This window comes from Panthera tigris, chromosome C1 (assembly GCF_018350195.1).
Source record: "Panthera tigris isolate Pti1 chromosome C1, P.tigris_Pti1_mat1.1, whole genome shotgun sequence".
Classification (NCBI taxonomy): domain Eukaryota; kingdom Metazoa; phylum Chordata; class Mammalia; order Carnivora; family Felidae; genus Panthera; species Panthera tigris.
The window spans coordinates 186,002,907-186,021,709 of NC_056667.1; the positions used below are offsets into that span (position 1 = coordinate 186,002,907).

The 18,803-nt window shown below is 37.5% G+C and overlaps 1 protein-coding gene and 1 pseudogene across 1 annotated transcript in view; one reads left to right on the forward strand and one right to left on the reverse strand.

Annotated features, from left to right (window-relative positions):
- Positions 1-1,516: 1,516 nt before the first annotated feature.
- Positions 1,517-18,803, reverse strand: part of MPP4 (membrane palmitoylated protein 4) — a gene marked incomplete at its 5' end in the record, with an annotated part of 37,409 nt that continues 20,122 nt past the window's right edge. The window contains 10 exons of the mRNA XM_007090032.2: positions 1,517-2,061; positions 4,469-4,603; positions 5,554-5,662; positions 6,047-6,140; positions 9,517-9,597; positions 11,246-11,416; positions 13,255-13,296; positions 14,424-14,438; positions 16,569-16,589; positions 18,566-18,604. Of these exons, the coding sequence (XP_007090094.2) occupies positions 1,870-2,061; positions 4,469-4,603; positions 5,554-5,662; positions 6,047-6,140; positions 9,517-9,597; positions 11,246-11,416; positions 13,255-13,296; positions 14,424-14,438; positions 16,569-16,589; positions 18,566-18,604 (899 nt within the window). The remainder of the gene's footprint in view (positions 2,062-4,468; positions 4,604-5,553; positions 5,663-6,046; positions 6,141-9,516; positions 9,598-11,245; positions 11,417-13,254; positions 13,297-14,423; positions 14,439-16,568; positions 16,590-18,565; positions 18,605-18,803) is intronic.
- On the forward strand, positions 3,571-3,670 carry LOC122241718 (annotated as a pseudogene).

The window sequence follows — 18,803 nt, forward strand, 5'->3', positions numbered from 1 at the left end:
GCACTGATCATCCCTAGAACCAGAAGTCTGGAAGGGCTAAAGTTACAGAGAGGGAAGGAGGCAAAGCATAAGAGACTCTTAAAAACTGAGAATAAACTGAGGGTTGATGGGGGGTGAGAGGGAGGAGAAAGTGGGTGATGGGCATTGAGGAGGGCACCTGTTGGGATGAGCACCGGGTGTTGTATGGAAACAAATTTGACAATAAATTTTATATTTAAAAAAAAGAGAAAAAAACATTTTACCTTACATGGACAAATATGAATAAATATCAATTGAAATATTAAAAACAAGAGACTGATCTCTGAACATAATAGAGACCACTCCACTGCTTGAACATAATGTGCAGATAGCAACCAGAGCTGACCTGGACCGGACTGAGTTTTCATCTGAAGGAGGCACTCATTGACTGACTTGGCGTTTGATTCTTTAACTTCTTACCCTTGTATCTTGTTTATTGTGACTTTATCTTGTGTCACATATGTGAAGTCAAGTTAAACAGGTAGTGAAATGTCATTCAGTTTGGAATCCTGCATCTGTTAAAATTGTGTAAATCCTGCTTTATGAGTGAATAAAGCTGACATTATGGAAAGACACAACTGGTGTACCACCTTTACAAGATGCTGGAGACACCCACGCCCCCACACCACCCACCCACACACACACACACACACACACACACACACACACAAGCCCAGTGTTTCAGGGTGGGTATGTATTGATACAGACTAGTATCAGATTTTTTTCCAGGTGTGTGGGTGTGGGGGTGTGTGTGTCTGTGTGTCTGTCTGTCTCTGTTGATACAGGCAATCTCAAATTTTCGCCAGTTGCTTATATTCCATCTCTGTAAATCAAGTTTAGGAAAATTTTTCTCAAAAAAACAGAAGGTCAAATCCGAGATAACCTAAGTATCATTAAAAATGACTTAATTCTCTTTGGTTGGGGTTTCTTGGGGGTTAATTTTTTCCTTTGGTTGTTTTTTTTCCCCCTTTGGTAGTTGTTTTTTTAAGATAATCACTTTAAGTAAAAAAGAACTACAAATATCTTGAAGTATGCACTTGGTTTCTTTTATAGTTAAGAAAGAGATTGGAGGAATAGAGGGATGGTGTGGGTATGGGGAATGTTAGAGAATGATGCAGAAGATAAACAGATACAGGGCCAATAAGAGTGACTGCAAGTCTCAAGATCTAGGGAAGAAAGAAAAATAAGACTTCATGGAATAGCATCCTCACCTTGTGGTTTTCTCAGATACGAGTCTCTAGGACTAAAGTCAATTGCCCTTTCCTAGTTTAGGCATAATATGGACGTTGGCTTTTAGGCAAATTAATGATTGTTACAGCTCTGAACAGAAGAATAATTTTTTTCCTTGTAGATTGATTTATAAATGATGAGGGCAGTGTCTTTTCTGTAAGTTTTCACATTAGATGTGAAATGTGTACATTAACCCTTCTTTCTTGCTAAGTCAAGTAAAAGCCATTTTCATAAAATAGAAGTTTCATGAGGCAAAATCCAGTTTCTGAAATTAAATACTACTTATTTTATTTAGGGAAGCTCTTTTATCTGAATTGTACAAAAACCACATGAAATCTATGAAAGGTTCTCATACTCACTGGCTTAACATTGTTCATACTCCTACCATTGCTGCATATGAGGTAAAGGAAAACATTTTTTCCTGAAAGCCAAGGAGGTAATTCTACATACATACAATGCAAATATTTTTTTTCAAACCGGACTAATCAATAAACTGCACCACTTTTAAAGTTGTACACATTATAATGGAGCAAATCCTGCTGTTTTAGATTGCAGCTGTTATTCCAGAGCTCTGTAACAGATGAATATTGTTAAAACCCCAGCATTAAGCAGGAAGTCTCATTAAGACTCAGTGTCAGAGGAAACCCATGTTGCTGGTACCCACTGAGGCTCCTCCTGAGCCTTCTGAACTGCAGACAACAATTGGGCACAGGCATCTTGCAAGTTGTCATTCACAATCACATGATCAAAAAACTGGCCAAACTGTGTCTCCATCTTTTGGGCTAAATCCTCCATCTCTTGTAGATCTTCATCCTTCAGGAGAAATGAAAAAATATGGATAGCACAGACTTAATAAGATAAATATAAATAATACACAGTTTGTTTTGATGTTATATTCAGTTGTGAAACTATTTATAAAAACACTTAGGTCAAATAAACGTCCTCTATTCTAAACGACAAAACGTATGTTTCTATCTTTACTCTTACTAAATGTTTCTCTGGTCAAGACTTTGCAAAACTAAGTAACAGTTGGTAGCCAGAACAACCCCCTCAACTTCTTATTTGGACTTATATTATTCTATTATCTAAACACTTGAAGCTTTCAAACCATATATAACAAAGAAGAAGAAGAAGAAGAAGAAGAAGAAGAAGAAGAAGAAGAAGAAGAAGACGACGACGACGGTAGCAGAGGAGGAGGAGCAGGAGGAGGAAGAAAGGGAAAGAAAGAAAATGAAATTTACCAGTTAAATATAAGTAAAACTTACACATAAATTTCAAATGAAATTTTAGAAGGTAAAATACAGTTTCTAAAACTAAATACTGATAAGAATGATATCATTCTGCCACTTTCAACATGAAGATGGTGACCTAGTTCTATTGAATTAGACATACCCTAATTGTCCTTTGCCTCATGATGCCATGACTTAATTCACTTTTGATATCGATTTCCTCTATTGTGAAATGTTCATTTAGTGAGAGTCATTTGGCCTTCCTTGGAACTAATGCATTAACTTCACTGCTGTTATTTTCTTATTTGTCCATAACAATTAAAACAGTACAGCTTTTTGACAGTGCAATCATAAAAAACAAATGGGGGGAGCTTGGGTGGCACAATCTGGTAAGCATGTGACTCTTGGTTTTTTAGCTCAGGTCATGATCTCACAGTTTGTGAGCTTGAGTCCCAGGTCAGGCTCCGCGCTGACATCGCAGAACCTGCTTCATATTCTCTCTCACCCCCTCTCTCTTTGCCCCTCTCCTGCTCGCACTCTCTCTCTCTCTGTCTCTCAAAGTAAATAAATAAACTTAAAAAATAAAGTAAAAAATAAACACAAATACAAATGCAGGCACTGCAATGTTGTGGCAGTACTCCTTTACAAGATGACAATACTCATGATCCAGAAACAATTTTGTTGATTTGTTTAGCTTGCCATAAAAATGAGAACACAATTTTAAATGCCTATGAGATTCAGAGAATTTATCCATGGACTCCACTGTCTGAAACGCAAACTGAAGAATCAGATTTTCATACAGTAGTCACTTAAAAAAATATGAAGACAGAAATAATAACAAAGGATTATACAAATATACCTGTTTTTCACTTCAGAAGCACATATATTAAATTTGTTTTTTTTTAGTTTTTTAACATTTATTCATTTTTGAGACAGAGAGAGACAAAGCATGAATGGGCGAAGGTCAGAGAGAGAGGGAGACACAGAATCTGAAACAGGCTCCAGGCTCTGAGCTGTCAGCACAGAGCCTGACGCGGGGCTCGAACTCACGGACCGCGAGATCATGACCTGAGCCGAAGTCGGACGCCCAACTGACTGAGCCACCCAGGCACCCCTTAAATTTGAAACAATACAGATTAACATGGCCCCCATGCAAGGGAGACATGCAAACTTATGACATATTCTTTATGTTTAATTTCAGTTTTATAAGATGAAAAAGTTCTAGAGATCTCTTGCATAGTGTGAATATATTTAACACTACTAAACTGTACAGTTACAAATGGTTAGGATGTTATGTTTTATGTTATGTGTTTTTTACCATATACACAAAAAAATAAGTGGATGTAATATATTGATCTAGATGATGGTTATCTGGGTATATGCACATGTAAAAATTCATTAAGCTGTTATACATAAGATTTACACACCTTGCTGAATGTATATGATGACTTAAAATAGTTAAGGTAGATTTAATGAAAAAAATAAACTGGAAAGAAACTAGTTATTCCAGGAAGAGTTCACTGATAAATCCCACCTGTCTTGGCCCCTCTATTATTTCCATCATCATTAATACATAATATTTGCATTTAGAAATATATTTTATATAGATAACTCATATTACATATAAGATATATTCACTACAACATTTTAAAAGTAACTTCTCAAACTCTTTCATAAGATAAATAATAAAATATAAACATCAGGCTTGTGCACACCCAGTTTCCACGTGGCTTTGCAAACTGTGGCTTGAGGTCATTTTTTTTTTAAACTTAAGCCAGACTAGAAAAAAAAATAATAGTATCATAGCATTTATTAAACATTATTTTAATATCTACAAATGATATCCAGTAAAAAGGACAAACCATAGGGCATTTCATTATTCATTAGAAACAAAAATCACATTCCTTAACACTGGAATGTTGTGAAAATAATACAGTGATTATTTTTTTACTAGAAAAAAAATACATCCGTCTATTTTCTCTGTATCTTACCTTGAACTTCATGTCCACAAAGTAGTCTGTAATGATCTTGGCATTTTTCCGAGATTGCTTCATACAACTCATGTTAGATGGCTTTATAAATATGACATAGGGCTTTAGTTCATGGGTTCGAGCTATTTGAATACCCTACACAAAAAAAATAGGTTCATATTTAAAAACAGAAATCTTAATTTCCTAGAGTCAACATGAACGTTCTCAAAATTTCTAAGACCAGAAATTAGCAATTATTTTCAGCCAATTTATTTTTATTTATTCTCCTTTGCCCTCAAGTCTTCAACTCTAAAAAATAAAAATTTTAATAATTAAGAGATGGGGTTCTAGAATTAAAATTAAGTTTAAATTGTGGCTCTTCCTCTCACTAGTCATGACACCCTTATGAAATCTGAGAATAGGATCCTATAAATAATCTCATGGGAAAGAGGCAAAGACAAACTCTGCAGGTGGATCAGTTCTGTTTCACCCTCACTTCCCCTTCCTCTTGGCTATTATCTTATATTGGATACTACTGACATCTTCACACTGACCACCAGCCTTGACCCAAGTAAGAACAATTGTCTTATCCACTGATTCTCTTTAGTACACGTGGTATATTTAAAATGACTACAAAAAAAATCCCACAAAATACAAGGATCGAAAAATGGAGCCTATACATTGTGTGTTCTTTATCCTAACTTGCTCACTCCTGCCTCACTCCACATATAATCTCATAGAGGTAGCTACAGATATGACAACATGGGAACCTCACCTCCTTGTGTAAAACAACATCTTATTCTCTCCACAAATTTCCTTAATGCCTTTGTGATCAAAGTCAAAACAGGATTCTAACTTTTCTTTATAGCCACCAGCTCAGTTCTCTTTTTGTATCTGAGAAGCAAGACTCATTCCCTAACTAAAGACAAGATATTGGCAACTGTTCCTTTACATAAGATCCTGGTCCTTAGATATGGTAAGTGGTCTTATCCCTAAAAGGCTAAAAGAATAAAATGTCTCAACTACGATCTACAGCAATATGCACAAAATGCAAGACATTCATTCATTACTTTGGGGAGATGGGAAATATTCTACCATAGACCTACCTGAGGCTCTAAGTCCATGACACAGATCTTTCCTTCATCAAGGACTGCTTGAACAGAATCCACGCTGGTGCCATACAGGTGGCCTTTGTATTCACCATACTCGAGCATCCTGCAAGGGTGCCACAAGGAAAACAAGAACTCTTTCTACAAGTAAAATACTATTATAGTAACATGAAGGTAAACTCCAATGAGATAGAACATAAATATGTGGACTTCGGTAGCACAAGAAGAATTATCAATAGGAGAAAAAAAATATTAGGAGATCTAGGACTCCACTATTTCTCCAAAGTCTCTAAGACTGGCAACTCAGTTCTGCTCCCTCTCCCAACCCAATAAGTTAGTGTAGTAGTTGATCAATTTGCATTTCCTTGCTTAACTCTTCAGAAACAAAAGGAATTGCCCCAGAAGCTTTGGATAATGCATAAAAATGGGGCATGTATTTTGAAGGTAAAATAACCAAAGGTGAGAATCAGATTCTGAATGTATAGCCTACCTGTGACCATACATGAGGCTTTCAAATGTTTCCTTTGACACGTAATGATACTCACGTCCATCCATTTCATAACTCTTTTTGGAACGAGTAGTATCTATCAAAAAACGGAATTTAAAAAAATGTTTTCAAATCTTTGAAATGTTTTGGTTTATTACCAATATACATTTGGATAAATATTTCTAATCAAAGTAAATAAATGAATACATAAACAGGTAAATAAAATGCTGGAACCAAAAAGACGGAGCCTAAATTGGTGATAAGAAAATAGAAGTTCTCATCAAATCAGTTCATCTATAAATCTTTATTAAGTAATCACAGTGTGGACATGAATGTATTAGGTATTGAGCTAGGATGGGGAGACCCTAAGGGATAGCTGCTCGTACTAAAAAACAGGCATGAGTGAATTATATGTGAGCCTTAAGATGCCTAAAGGCCCCCAGGTAGCATATCTTATGTTTAGATAATGCATTTCCCAAGATCTCATTTCAATGCTCACACTGCTAGCTTGATGAAATGCTATTTCATCACCATAGTTTACTGATAACTAACTGAAGATTTTAGAGAGTAACTTGCTCATGTACACAAGACTAATGAAAAGCAAAGTTGAAAACAAGAACCTACGTGTTCTGACTCCTCCTAGACTAATATTTTCTGCTACACCAGATTGTCTCTGAATTGAAAGGAGAAAGCCCATGGCAGTCTGTCTGCAGTCTTGCCCAAATGCATTGATAGCCAAGGGAGATGGTGATTAGTTTTAGGGAACTCCAGAAGGGACTGGTGGAGTCTGGATTCAGTCCCATTTTTTTATTATAGATTCCTCAAGTTAAATAGTACTTGGTGTAGAACACAGGAGCTCATTGAATAACTGAAAGTGATTCATTTTCTGTTCATCTATTTATTCAACGAACATGTACTGAGTGCCTCTGTTCTGGATATATTAGCTTCCTAGAACACACAGATGAATGAACCACAGTTCCAACTCTGTGTCCTATATATACCACAAAGCTTCTAGTCCTTTAATCTGCATTGCCACAAATTCTCCCTGTTCATAAAAAAAAATGGCATATTTGCATTTGTACTTGACAAAGTTTAAGAATGAAATATATGAACACTTGATAATATCAACACATGGAAATGACAAAGCAGGAACTTGACACAGACCCTAAATGATAAAAGGAGTTATGGACATTCAAGAGGTTTAAAAAACAAATGTCATCTGAGAGTCATCTTTTTTTTTTCTTTATTCAAGGCTCTCTGCAGATCCTTAGAATTCCTACAGTTATGCCACCTCTCCTATAGCTTTGTACTGAAAAAAAAAAAAATTCTGGTAAAACACTATACTCTCGGGTTATAATAAATTATGTAAATATAAACCTAAGATTACTAATTCTCCGTGGCTTCTATTGGACTATATTTTATATGGTAGGTTAAAATCTGTGAACTAATGCATAACTAGATGTATTCATTTTAAGATTAAAACTATTTACTCAATTTAGAAAGCAAAATATGGGCAACATTTTCTCATTTGAATGATGACTAGCTATACTGCTTACAATTATTCTATGTTCCATGGGCATTTTATTTTTATCCAGATTATTGAAAAATGGTGATTTCTTCTGTGGTTTTGTTTTAATTCAAGTTAGTTAACATACAGTATAGTCTTGGCTTCAGGAGTAGGACTCAGTGATTTATCTCTTACATATGACACCCAGTGCTCATCCCAAAAAAGTGCCCTCCTTAATGCCCATCACCCATTTAACCCACACCCTCCACCCACCTCCCCTACAGCAACCCCTGGTTTATTCTCGGTATTTAAGAGTCTCTTATGGTTTGCCCCCCTCTCTGTTTTTATCTTATTTTTTCTTCCCTTCCCCCTACGTTCATCTGTTTTGTTTCTTAAATTCCACATATGAGTGGAATGAGGGCTCTTTGCCTAATTTGGCTATTGTTGGTAGTGTTGCTATAAACATTGGATGTTGGAGATCAATGTCCATTCTTACACATGTGAACAGTGTTTGGAAAGCACAACCTATGGTATATGATCATAAAGCAACTTTTTAAAAATTGTTTTTAAGTTTATTTATTTTGAGAGACAGAGAGAGCAGAGGAGGGGCAGAGAGAGAGGGAGAGAGAGAGAATCCCAGGCAGGCTCCATGCTGTCAGCACGGAGCCCAATGTGGGGCTTGAACTCACGAACCGTGAGATCATGACCTGAGCCAAAACCAAGAGTCAGACGCTTAACTGACTGAGCCACCCAGGCACCCCTATAAAGCAACTTTTTCTGTCACCTACTGCCTTCTGTGGGACAAGACCTTCTCCAGGTCCTGGATGAAAATCTAAGCAGTTATCAGGACTCTTCTCATTACTCTTAGGTTAAAAAAAAAAAAAAAAAAAAAGGCCACCATCACCTGTGCCACAAACGCAGTCTTGATCTAATAAAATTCCATTCCCATGTAATAATCAAAATTATGATTATTTTAGGCTTCTCCTCCCCACACCTGGCTCAGACTTGCTGCAAGCAGGGAAGCCTGCAGTCAGAGAAGCCAGAAGTCAGGAAAGGGAATAGGATTCCTCTCCTCCCTTTCATTGCCTCTCTACTATTCCTCTCCAGCTTTCTAACTGTCCAAAGCTACAGTGCAGAAAGGAGAGGAAAGAGCAGGAAAATTCTCACTTCACTGATACTGATGCTGGATACTACAGGCTCCTTTTAGATATTTAAATCTGGGTAGATATTTAAATCTGGCTCTGCTCTCCTAGAAGATGCATTGGGTTATTCTGCAAACCCTATCACCACCACCGTTGCCACTGAGTATCTCAAATCCATCCCTATGCCAGCTAGTCACTTGTGATTTCTAAAAGGGTAGCTACTTCCCAGACTATAGCCATTGGCCACTCCTTTAAATTCTTTCCATTTTTTCAGGTATAATTCTGACATCAGTCTTCCATGCCCCCCAAACTGCAGGGAACGCATGCAAAGCTCTTAAGTGGTTTCTCTAAGTTCCTCTCTCTTGCGTTCAGATGAAGAGGAAGAACCTACATGCACATGCTCTTTCCTGCCATGGATGATATAATCATATATACAGACTTATATAAAATTATATCTGTATATATTGAAATTTTCAAAATAAAATAAGGCATTTAAAGAGCCAAGCACAGTGCCAGGAAGATGGTAAGTAATTAATGAATGTTAGCTATTATTGCTAAATATTAGTTTTCCTGAAGAGTCATCTATATAGTCATTGAGAAATGGAAAAGAGACAAAGTCCCCCTTTAAAAGCCTACATGTCAATAAATCAATTCCCTCTATTAAAATAAATATAGTTAGAAATATTATACAAGGACTATCCCTAGTGTCTGATATATTTTTACAACAAAAATGGTATGGCATATTAACTGAGATCAGTGCATCTGCAGAGACAAAGACAGTTTTACCGAAACATGAACTGCTAGGAAAGAAAAACTACACATACGTGGCACAGCACTTTGGAAATGGCTAGGATTACGTTCAATAAGTTGTCTTCTCAGTTCATTTACTCCAACGCCCGAAGGTCCTAAATACAGAAAGTCACATGCAGAAATTATAAGATGTGAATCAATATGATTATGTGGTAAAATCATCAATTCAGTTCTTCTACTGAAAAAACTTGAGAGCAAATTTTTTGGGAAATGTTTTTAGTTTCTCACAAACTGAAACAATTCCAGAAAGCTCTTAGGAATTTTCCTGGTGACCCATGGAGTAACCCACACTTCTTCAACATTCTAGAAATAAGCTGGGGAATTGCAGGAACCAGTCACCTCAGCAACCTTCATCTAATGTTGGACACTGAAAATTCTCTGGCCTCATTTCAGATAATCTGAGACAATCTGCCTTTCCTGTCAAATGAAGTTTCCATCACATCACAACCCAGAAATCAGCCCCTATAATTATGGGTCCCATGACTTATAGAATTCAGACATATTTCCTTTTTTTTAAGTTACTTATTTATTTTGACAGAGAGAGAGAGTGGTAGAGGGGCAGAGAGAGAAGGAGAGAGAGAATCCCAAGCAGGCTCCACACAGTCAGCACAGACCCCAACCTGGTGCTCGAACCCACAAACCATGGGACCATGGCCTGAGCCAAAATCAAGAGTCAGACGCCCCCAGACATACTTCCTGATAGATAGTTGAGTCAACACTCTGTGTGCAACTGGAATCAGAGCTGACTTCATGCAATTACATAGGGCCCAGGCTTAGCATACTACACTTGGTTTAATGCTCTTCTTTTGCCTTCTTGAAATCTTAGTCATCATTAAACAAGAAGCCCTTGCATTTTCATTTTGCCCTGAGCTCTGCAAATTATGTAGCCGGTCCCGGCTGTAGGGCATGTTGTTCTGCTCTACAGGGGCTTCCCTTGATTACAGTTGGAATACACAGAGATGGCAGCAAGACATTAGTTACTACAGCTGCAGGGACCAGCTTTGCAGAGCTCTTGGTCACAAAAGCACATCACCCCAGTACTGTATTTGCCCTGTTCTTTAGCACCATATATAGTCCAGAAAATTTTAAACATTTTTCTAAAGAAGGTGGTTACAAATTTCTTAGGGAGATAGATCTTAAGGATTTTTATTTCTTTTTTTTAAATAAACTGTGGTTTTTTTTAATGTTTATTTTGAGAGAGAGACAGACAGAGAGCACATTCAAGAGGAAGGGAGGGGCAGAAAGAGAGGAAGAGAGAGAGAATCCCAAGCAGGCTCCATGCCCTGCAGTGGAGGCCCAATGCAGGGCTCAATCCCACCACTGTGAGATCACAACCTGAGCTGAAATCAAAAGTCAGATGCTTAATCAACTGAGCCACCCAGGCACCCCAAGGATTTTTATTTCTCATACAGACTGATAATGCAGTCTGGGGGAATACTCACCTATGCTTACAGAACAAACTCAAAACAGGTCAAAAAAAGACAAAACAAAATTTCATAATACAACCTGTTAATACCCCCAGTGTATCATGGCATACCACATTTAACTGTAAACAATAAAAACATGAGACAATAAAGTTTTATTTATAAACACACATATAAAACAGGCTTTTTTTTTTTTAAAGGTGTTTATATTGGCGTCCCTAAAGAATTCTAGTTTTGCCACCACTCCCAACACAAAACCACTGACTCTAGAAGGAAAAGTTCATTATGGGGGAGGAGAGACACAGTTCCTGAGACGTACCCACGAGCACTATGAGGCGGTGCTTGTCTGAAGGGCGTCGCTGGTACCTGACCACCTCCTCGTAGGGGGCGCCTGACGCGCTCAGACAGCCGCTGGCACTGCAGACCCCCGCGTGCTGCTGGCGCAGGTGAGACTTCCGGCGGCAAAGGCGCATGCTCCGGCGGAAGCCAGCTGGGAGGGTGGAAACGCACAGGATGTTACATCCAGGTAGGAGAGATTATTTCTCTTGCCCCGTCTGATGGCGCCTGCAGTGACTGCAACCAGCAAGTGTTAATTAACATAATCATGTCTGTCTAAAGGTAGAAAATAAGAAGAGAACAGAAGGAAAAATAACAAAATGCCCCCACATGTTGCCGCTAAGTTGCACCCTGTGCCCACCATGTGCCAGGTGCTGGGGTTCTAGCGGTCAACTAAATCAAACTCATTTCCTCATGACATTTACGTTTTATGGAGGAGGAGAAACAAAAGTAAACACATCAACAAAAATAAGTGCTTAGAAGAAGGGGCAGTGGAGTGATGGGGGTGTTTCTTCATGGGGAGTGAGGGAGTTCAAGTAAAGCATGTGTGAAAAGGTAACATGAAGCAGACACGGGAATAAAGTAATGGAGCCAGTCAGGAGGCATCTGGGGGTGAAAGCAGCCCAAGCGAAGGGAACGTCAACTGCTAAGGTGCAGAGAAAGGAGTGTTTGGGGAAGCACAGAAAGGCTCGAGTAGGGCAGGGTCCTGAGCAGTAGGGAGAAGGGTAGGAAGTGGAGTTGGAGAGGAAGCAGAGTGTTGGACTATGTCATCAGTGGCAGAGTTGGACGCTTTAACCATGATTTCTGAACTCCTAGAATCCTGCTTAACCTGCCCGCTGAATCACAGAGCTTTCTGGTATTTAAAAAAAAAAAAAAAGAGCTGTTCCCAGGTCCTTTCAATAGGTAGAGCTAGGGACTATATGTATATGTCTAAACACAAACACACACACACACACACACACACACACACACACACACACACATCTATATCTGTATCTGTATATGTCGAACACCATGAGTTCACACCAATACCCACAAAGCCACCTCAACATTGCGTGATTTATTCCAGCCACCACCACCTCCCCACTTTCTGTATGTTTCTCAGTGAGAAACCTGACACTGATTGTCCTCAATACATTTACTCCTTAGTCAAGAGCACTTGTGCAGGATGGGGACGGATGGTGTCAGCAACCTGGCAGAAAGTGTCAGAACCCAAGCTAGGTGAGGAGGCCATCTTTGTAGAGGCTGTGAGGTGTCAGAACCCAAGTGATGGCAGCTGTCCTCCTCACATTGCTCTGGCTCTGACAGCCTGTACCAGACCACCATCATCCCCTGCATAAACGTTCTCCTAATACTGCTCAGTGATGCCCCACCCCAGGCTGCTTCTTTCCCACCTTTGTGCAGATGCCTTCCCTTTTAGCATACTTAATGGCGTTGGGGCTGAGTTAACCTCAAAGGGATACAGAAAAGTTGTCCCATGTTGTTGTTGTTTTTCTAAGCTCTCTCAATGATTCTAATGTGCATCTTGGCCCGGGGAACCAACATTTCACTTTATAGATCCTGCTGTTGCCCCACTGTCTCATGGAAAAGGAGGCCCAGTGTGGTTTTACATGAGCCTTTAAAGGGGTCCTTCAGAAACCTCTGCCAAGTTGACAGAGTATAGAAATGTGGTCATCAAAGTTAAGTTTGGTAGTCAGACAATTGGTCTCTTTAGAGTAAGATAAATATGTCATGAAACAGTCTGGAAGAAAACAAAAGATTTGTGTTTGCTGAATAATAAGAGATATCCAGTGGAAACCAGATGAATTATAATGAATGATCAACACATCAGAATACTAACCCCCCCAAAAAATTGGGGGGATAGAGGGAAACCAGAACAAGGAACAAGTTTGGAAATGTCCATCAACAAAAGAAGCTTTCAGAAGAGTCAGGATGGTATGACTAAAAAGTTAACAAGTGACAAAGACCCACCTCTTATTAATCATCACCTACCAATAAAGAACTTCTGATCACAGCCAACAAATTCCTCCTTGTCTGAAACACAGAGAATGGCAAGAACAGAATATGTGGAGGAGGAGAAAGAGAAGTTTACTTAGAACAGATGCATGAAATTATCTTCAAATCTGCAAGTGACGCTCTTTCAGTAGATGTCAGCACAGCTGAATTCATCCTGAATGGCTTATTAAAGAATATCCTAAGCACTCTGCAACCTATCACATGCCCCAAACTATGCAGAAATACTCTCCAGAATTTTAGCAATACACAGAATATATTCTGTCAAGTATAATTAAAACAAAGAGCTATTTTAGGCTTGTTTAAAGTTACAATAAAGATATTGAGTCATAGTCAAAACAAATAAAAATTTGGTATACATTTTTAAACATGCCCGAAGAAAACTGACTTAAAACAGGAAACAGATGAACTGGCTTTGGCTTAAACTTGTGGAAATGGTATTCTGCAAGACCTTTAATTAATCCCTTTGTTGGAGGGGGGTTTTAAGTTTCTCCCTGATAAAATGGTTTATTCTGTATAAAATTAGTATTTGCTCTATGGCTGCCAATTGTGTCTGACTGTCCAAGAATCTGAGGAACAAGAGTGAGGAGAACTGATCCCAGTGGCTCTGAAGCATCTAGAACTTATTTAAACTCCTGTCTCTGCTTCCACTGCAGTCTCAGAAAAATTCATATAAACTCCAGGAAAAAAATGTTATAAAAATATCATTTTCAAGTTACTTTTTACTAATAGACGTTCCTTTTCACTTATGCAACTCTGTTCTGATCATTGAAGTACTATGTAAAGAGCCACTGTTCATAGAATGAACTAACATATACAACCTTTTCTTCTTAACCTTTCTTTCATGTACATCTTAAAATACAAAGAAAACACACCAAAATTAATTCCATCTTCTATTAAGTAAGCACTGAAATACGTCAGTAAGTTTAAAAGGAAATGTTTACTCAGGAATATATTCATAAAGCTTAACTGCTTTCATTGTTCACTTTTAAATATTTTTCTATGAAATTGAATATCTTATCACTGCTTTCACCCTCAAAATACATCTTATCTTAAAGTGTATCCTGTCAAGTATGCACATGGAGGCACTGAAAGATCTTAAATATAGCTCTGTTTGGCTTACCCAGGAAATAAAAACAAACAATTACCTTCTGAAAGCTCCTCTGGATATTTGGACAAGTGAAAAAACAGACATGAAAAAGTTAAGTCTTTGAGAAGATCGAGTTGGCCATCCACTAAAGACAAGTTACAAAAATGAGGCTTTTATGTCTCTCTTAGAGAAAGTTGTAACCTGGGTAGGTCTGGCAAGGCAAATGAACAACGTACAACTGGGGACTCAGGAACTCGTGGGACCTGACTGTGCTGCTCTGAGGACTATGACTTGTTCTGCAAGTCACTTATCTACATTCTCCCTGAAGATTTTATCTATGAAGACTCCTCTCCACTGGTTGGCTTAAAATGGGGCTTGAGAGAGAGAAATTATAGGAAGGCAACTGATTTGAGCCTCCTCTCTCCTTCTCTCCCAGAGGCCATATGCTGCTGCTCCAGAGGTGCTGCAGCAGCCTCTAGCCTAAGCATCCTCATTCTTTACTCCTCACTGGGTCCAGTGACACATGTCCATCTCCAGCCAGCCCATTGGAGACAAGGGGAACTAAACACAAAGTGTGCTGTTTTGTTTTCTAGATATCTTAAATATCCATGTTTTCTGTTACTTTTTTTTAATTGGCATCCCTAATTAGATTATATCATCACCTCCCAGAGAAATTCAAGGTCACATGACACTAAATTCAGAAAAGAGTTGAGATCAAAACTGAAGAAATGTAACTGCCCACTAAGAGCTCTAAGTAACAGAATTAAGCATCATGAATGAGTATCAAGAGTTACTTACTTAGAAGGGCACCTGGGATATAAAGTGAGCTCTGTACTGACAGCAGAGAGCCCCATATGGGGGCTCAAACTCATGAATTGTGAGTTCACAACCTGAGCCGAAGTTGGATGCTTAACTGACTGAAGCACTCAGGCACCCCAAAACTAGAAAATTTAGAAACAACATAAATGGTAAGTAAATAATTTAGGTGCATAGTTCTCAACTCTATATGTCTTAGTGCCATCTTTTTTATAACCAATATTTGTGGCAATCTCTCGATTCTTATGAAATCAAATTAATATAATCTATTGCACACTTAATTTTAAAAACCAATGCAATACTCTAACTGTAATATAAAGAAAAAAATTAAAAAGAATTCATTTATATTTTAAAAATGTGTATTTCAAAATATTAATCCTCAGGCATGACTTCTCTAGAAGACATAAGAAACTATGAATAAGAAACTATTAGATGCTTATACCCACTTATAATGAAGAAGCATGGATTAAAGGAAGTGAAAATATTCCTTATATGAAGTATAGAAAAATAGAAGGGCAAAGTAACAGTAAATTCTGAAATAAAAAGTGCTCTGATAAGTAATGACAGACCAGGTTTACTTGTATATAAAAGGGAAATTGCCTTAATTGAAGTAGGGATAATATACCAAAGCAATTATAATCTGATGAACTGGAGAAAAGGAGGAAATATACTTGGGAGCAGTTGAGTAATGTTAACATGCTCCAAAAGGTTGCCAGTTTTCAAAATACTCTGTGAGACCTATTTCATTACTAATGATGTCAACATTACTCTGATGTTGGTATCACACACTTGGTGATACCATATGTCATCAATAATAACAAATAACATTTTAAAGTAAAAGAAAATAATCAATCAGCATAGATACTTCACTTTCTAGTTTATTTACTATCAGTATGGAGCGGACAGAATGTGTGGAGTAAATTATTCAATAGTTGCGAGGCAATTTCTTTAATCCTGTTTAAATGTCTCTCTCCATAGTGACTATCTTCTAAACAACTGAGCTTTTCATGTTATGTCTTATGAAAATGTATATCACTATTGTGTGTTAAGGAACTGCTCATTTATATTTGTAATGTGTTTTGTCCAATAGGACATTAAAAATATTACGCAGGATGGTCTCACACACTGCAGGACATCTGGCATTCCTGAGTCCTACCAGTTAAAGGCCAGTGCCCCAAATCAATGTGACAACCAAAAAATGATCCCAAAGAGCTCCAAAATGCCCCAAAAGAAGCACTGGCTAAGGTGAAGCTTGTAATATCTCACAATTATACTGTTGAGGTATTTAAACAATTATTGTATCATATCCCTAGATGTGTGTTTAAATTATACCAATATCTGGAATACACTCTTAAAAATCAATACCAAATATTCATTTTTTACTTACCAGATTCAAATGTTTCTTCATCTATGGTTTCCCATGGGGACACAAAAAAAACCAAAAGTGTCATTTTATTACTATCAATACTGAACCTGTACTTTAACAGATGAATTCCCTGACCCTATGCTTCTGCATACACACTAACTTCTAAAAATTTTTCCTGAATCAAGGCCAAGTCAGTGGTGTCTCTATGGCATATTGAACTTTTAAATGAGATATGTGGTATTAAGTAGCTGGGCTATGACAATAAGCAGGTATGCTGTATGAGGCTATAATCAATAAAATAAAATAAAAGAGACTAAATAAAATGTAAAAGAGGCTCAGAGGGAAGGGAAAGGTAGAATGTCACAGGAAACTCCAATGGATTGTCAGACAGCTTTGCTATTAGAGGGCTTTCAGATGGAGGAGAGATGCACCCTGACTGAAGGTTGGGGCAGGGTAGAGGGTGGGGAGGAACCATAAGCAACAGGAATGTGGCAAGGAGAGTGAGTATATTGGTTTGATTGCATAGGCTTGTGTAGGTGATAAGGAAAGATTTTATGTAAACCAACTTTCAGTTAAAACAGTTCTTTTTAGCATTTTAAAGAGATATTAAGGATCATGAAACTAGAATGTAGAGGGAGAGCAATTTGAAATATATAGCAACATTACCAATGCTTGCGTCCTTGGATCAGGCAATACTGCATCTAAGGTTTACTCATACCATGTGGAACAATATATTTACAAAGCTATTTGTTGTAGCATTGTTTGTAATAGAACAGACTGGACATAACTCAAACATCTACTGATAAGTGATTATATAAATGCACAATAATTTATTTAACCAATAAGGTGTTAAAAACAAAGGAAGAGGCTCTTTAAGTACTAAGATGGAATCATATACAATGCTAAGGAGAAAAGCCAGGGACAGAAGAGTGTGTATAGTGTACCATCAAAAAGTCTTTTTTGTTGTGTTCTTTTTAAAGGTATTTTTAAAAGAATGGTAAGGATGATGATAGGGAGAGGAGAAAAAATATACATCATTGCTTTTACATGCACAGAATATGTCTGGAGGGATCAGGAAGAAACTGAGAGCATTTATTTACTCAAGAAATAAAACTGAGTAGAGGAGAAGGGAAAGGGAGGAACTCTATACTTTGGAAGTTTTTGAATTATAAAATATGTGAATGTATTACCTAATAAAAATTGTAAATTAAAATTATAGAAAGAAATGAATATTACTGCAAGTTTTTAAAAACCCGAATGTGTACCTGGCAAAATAAATATGGTGTCAGCATTATTCTGTAGTTGTTCTGGGAAGTATATGTGAATCTTTAAAATATCCACAATTTAAAGATTTCATATTGTTCTTTAATTTCTAAAAACTAGATTAGCCCAGAAAGCCAAGACAAATTCACTTATCTGACTAAGGACTCTCCAACTACTGTCCCAACAATACTCTGGTGATTCTTGAGCCAATCTTCATTATGCCACTAAATTTGGAAAACCTTTTCCCAATTTACAAAAAAAAAAAATTAAGTATAGAAATGTAAAAAGTTTTCATATATTTCTCAAAAATTTGGAACCCACTTCTATTTATCTATACTAGAATCCACCAGAAGATGGTACCAAACAATAACAAAAGCTATATGTTGCTTTTTAAAAATTGGCATTTCAGTATTTTATAGTATTTCACAAAAGCATGGTGGTTTCCAGACATTCCACCTGAATGTTACTGAATGTAACACCTGAGTATTACTGAATGTTCCTGTGATCATTTCTAAGACACTGGTTTCTAGAACACTTAGTAGAAGGTTGGTTTTGGAGCCTGGAGACATTCCCATAGCTGTGCCTCCCTTCCAAGTGCCAGAACCACAGAAAAAGGCAGGCACAGGGGAATTCATTTTACACATTTCTTCCAGAGGAAACCTGTGGCTCCATTTGGCCAACTCTGCGTGAGAGAATCTACTGCTGAAGTGCTTCATATGCCTTCTGGTGGTAATTCTATCAAAAGGAAATGTTACCTGCTTCCACACACTTCTCATCAATCTTCATGTCATCTTCTATAAAAGAGGACAGTAAGGGAAAAATAGAACTTAAAATGTATGAGTTTCCCAACGTATAGGCTTATGTCAGTAAACTCAGACCACCTTACAATAATGTTACTCTTACAACAAGCATATTCCTTATGCTTGCTCACTTGGAGAGATAAAAAGGACTCCACCATATTCAATGAAAATCTATGGTATAGAAGGCAACATA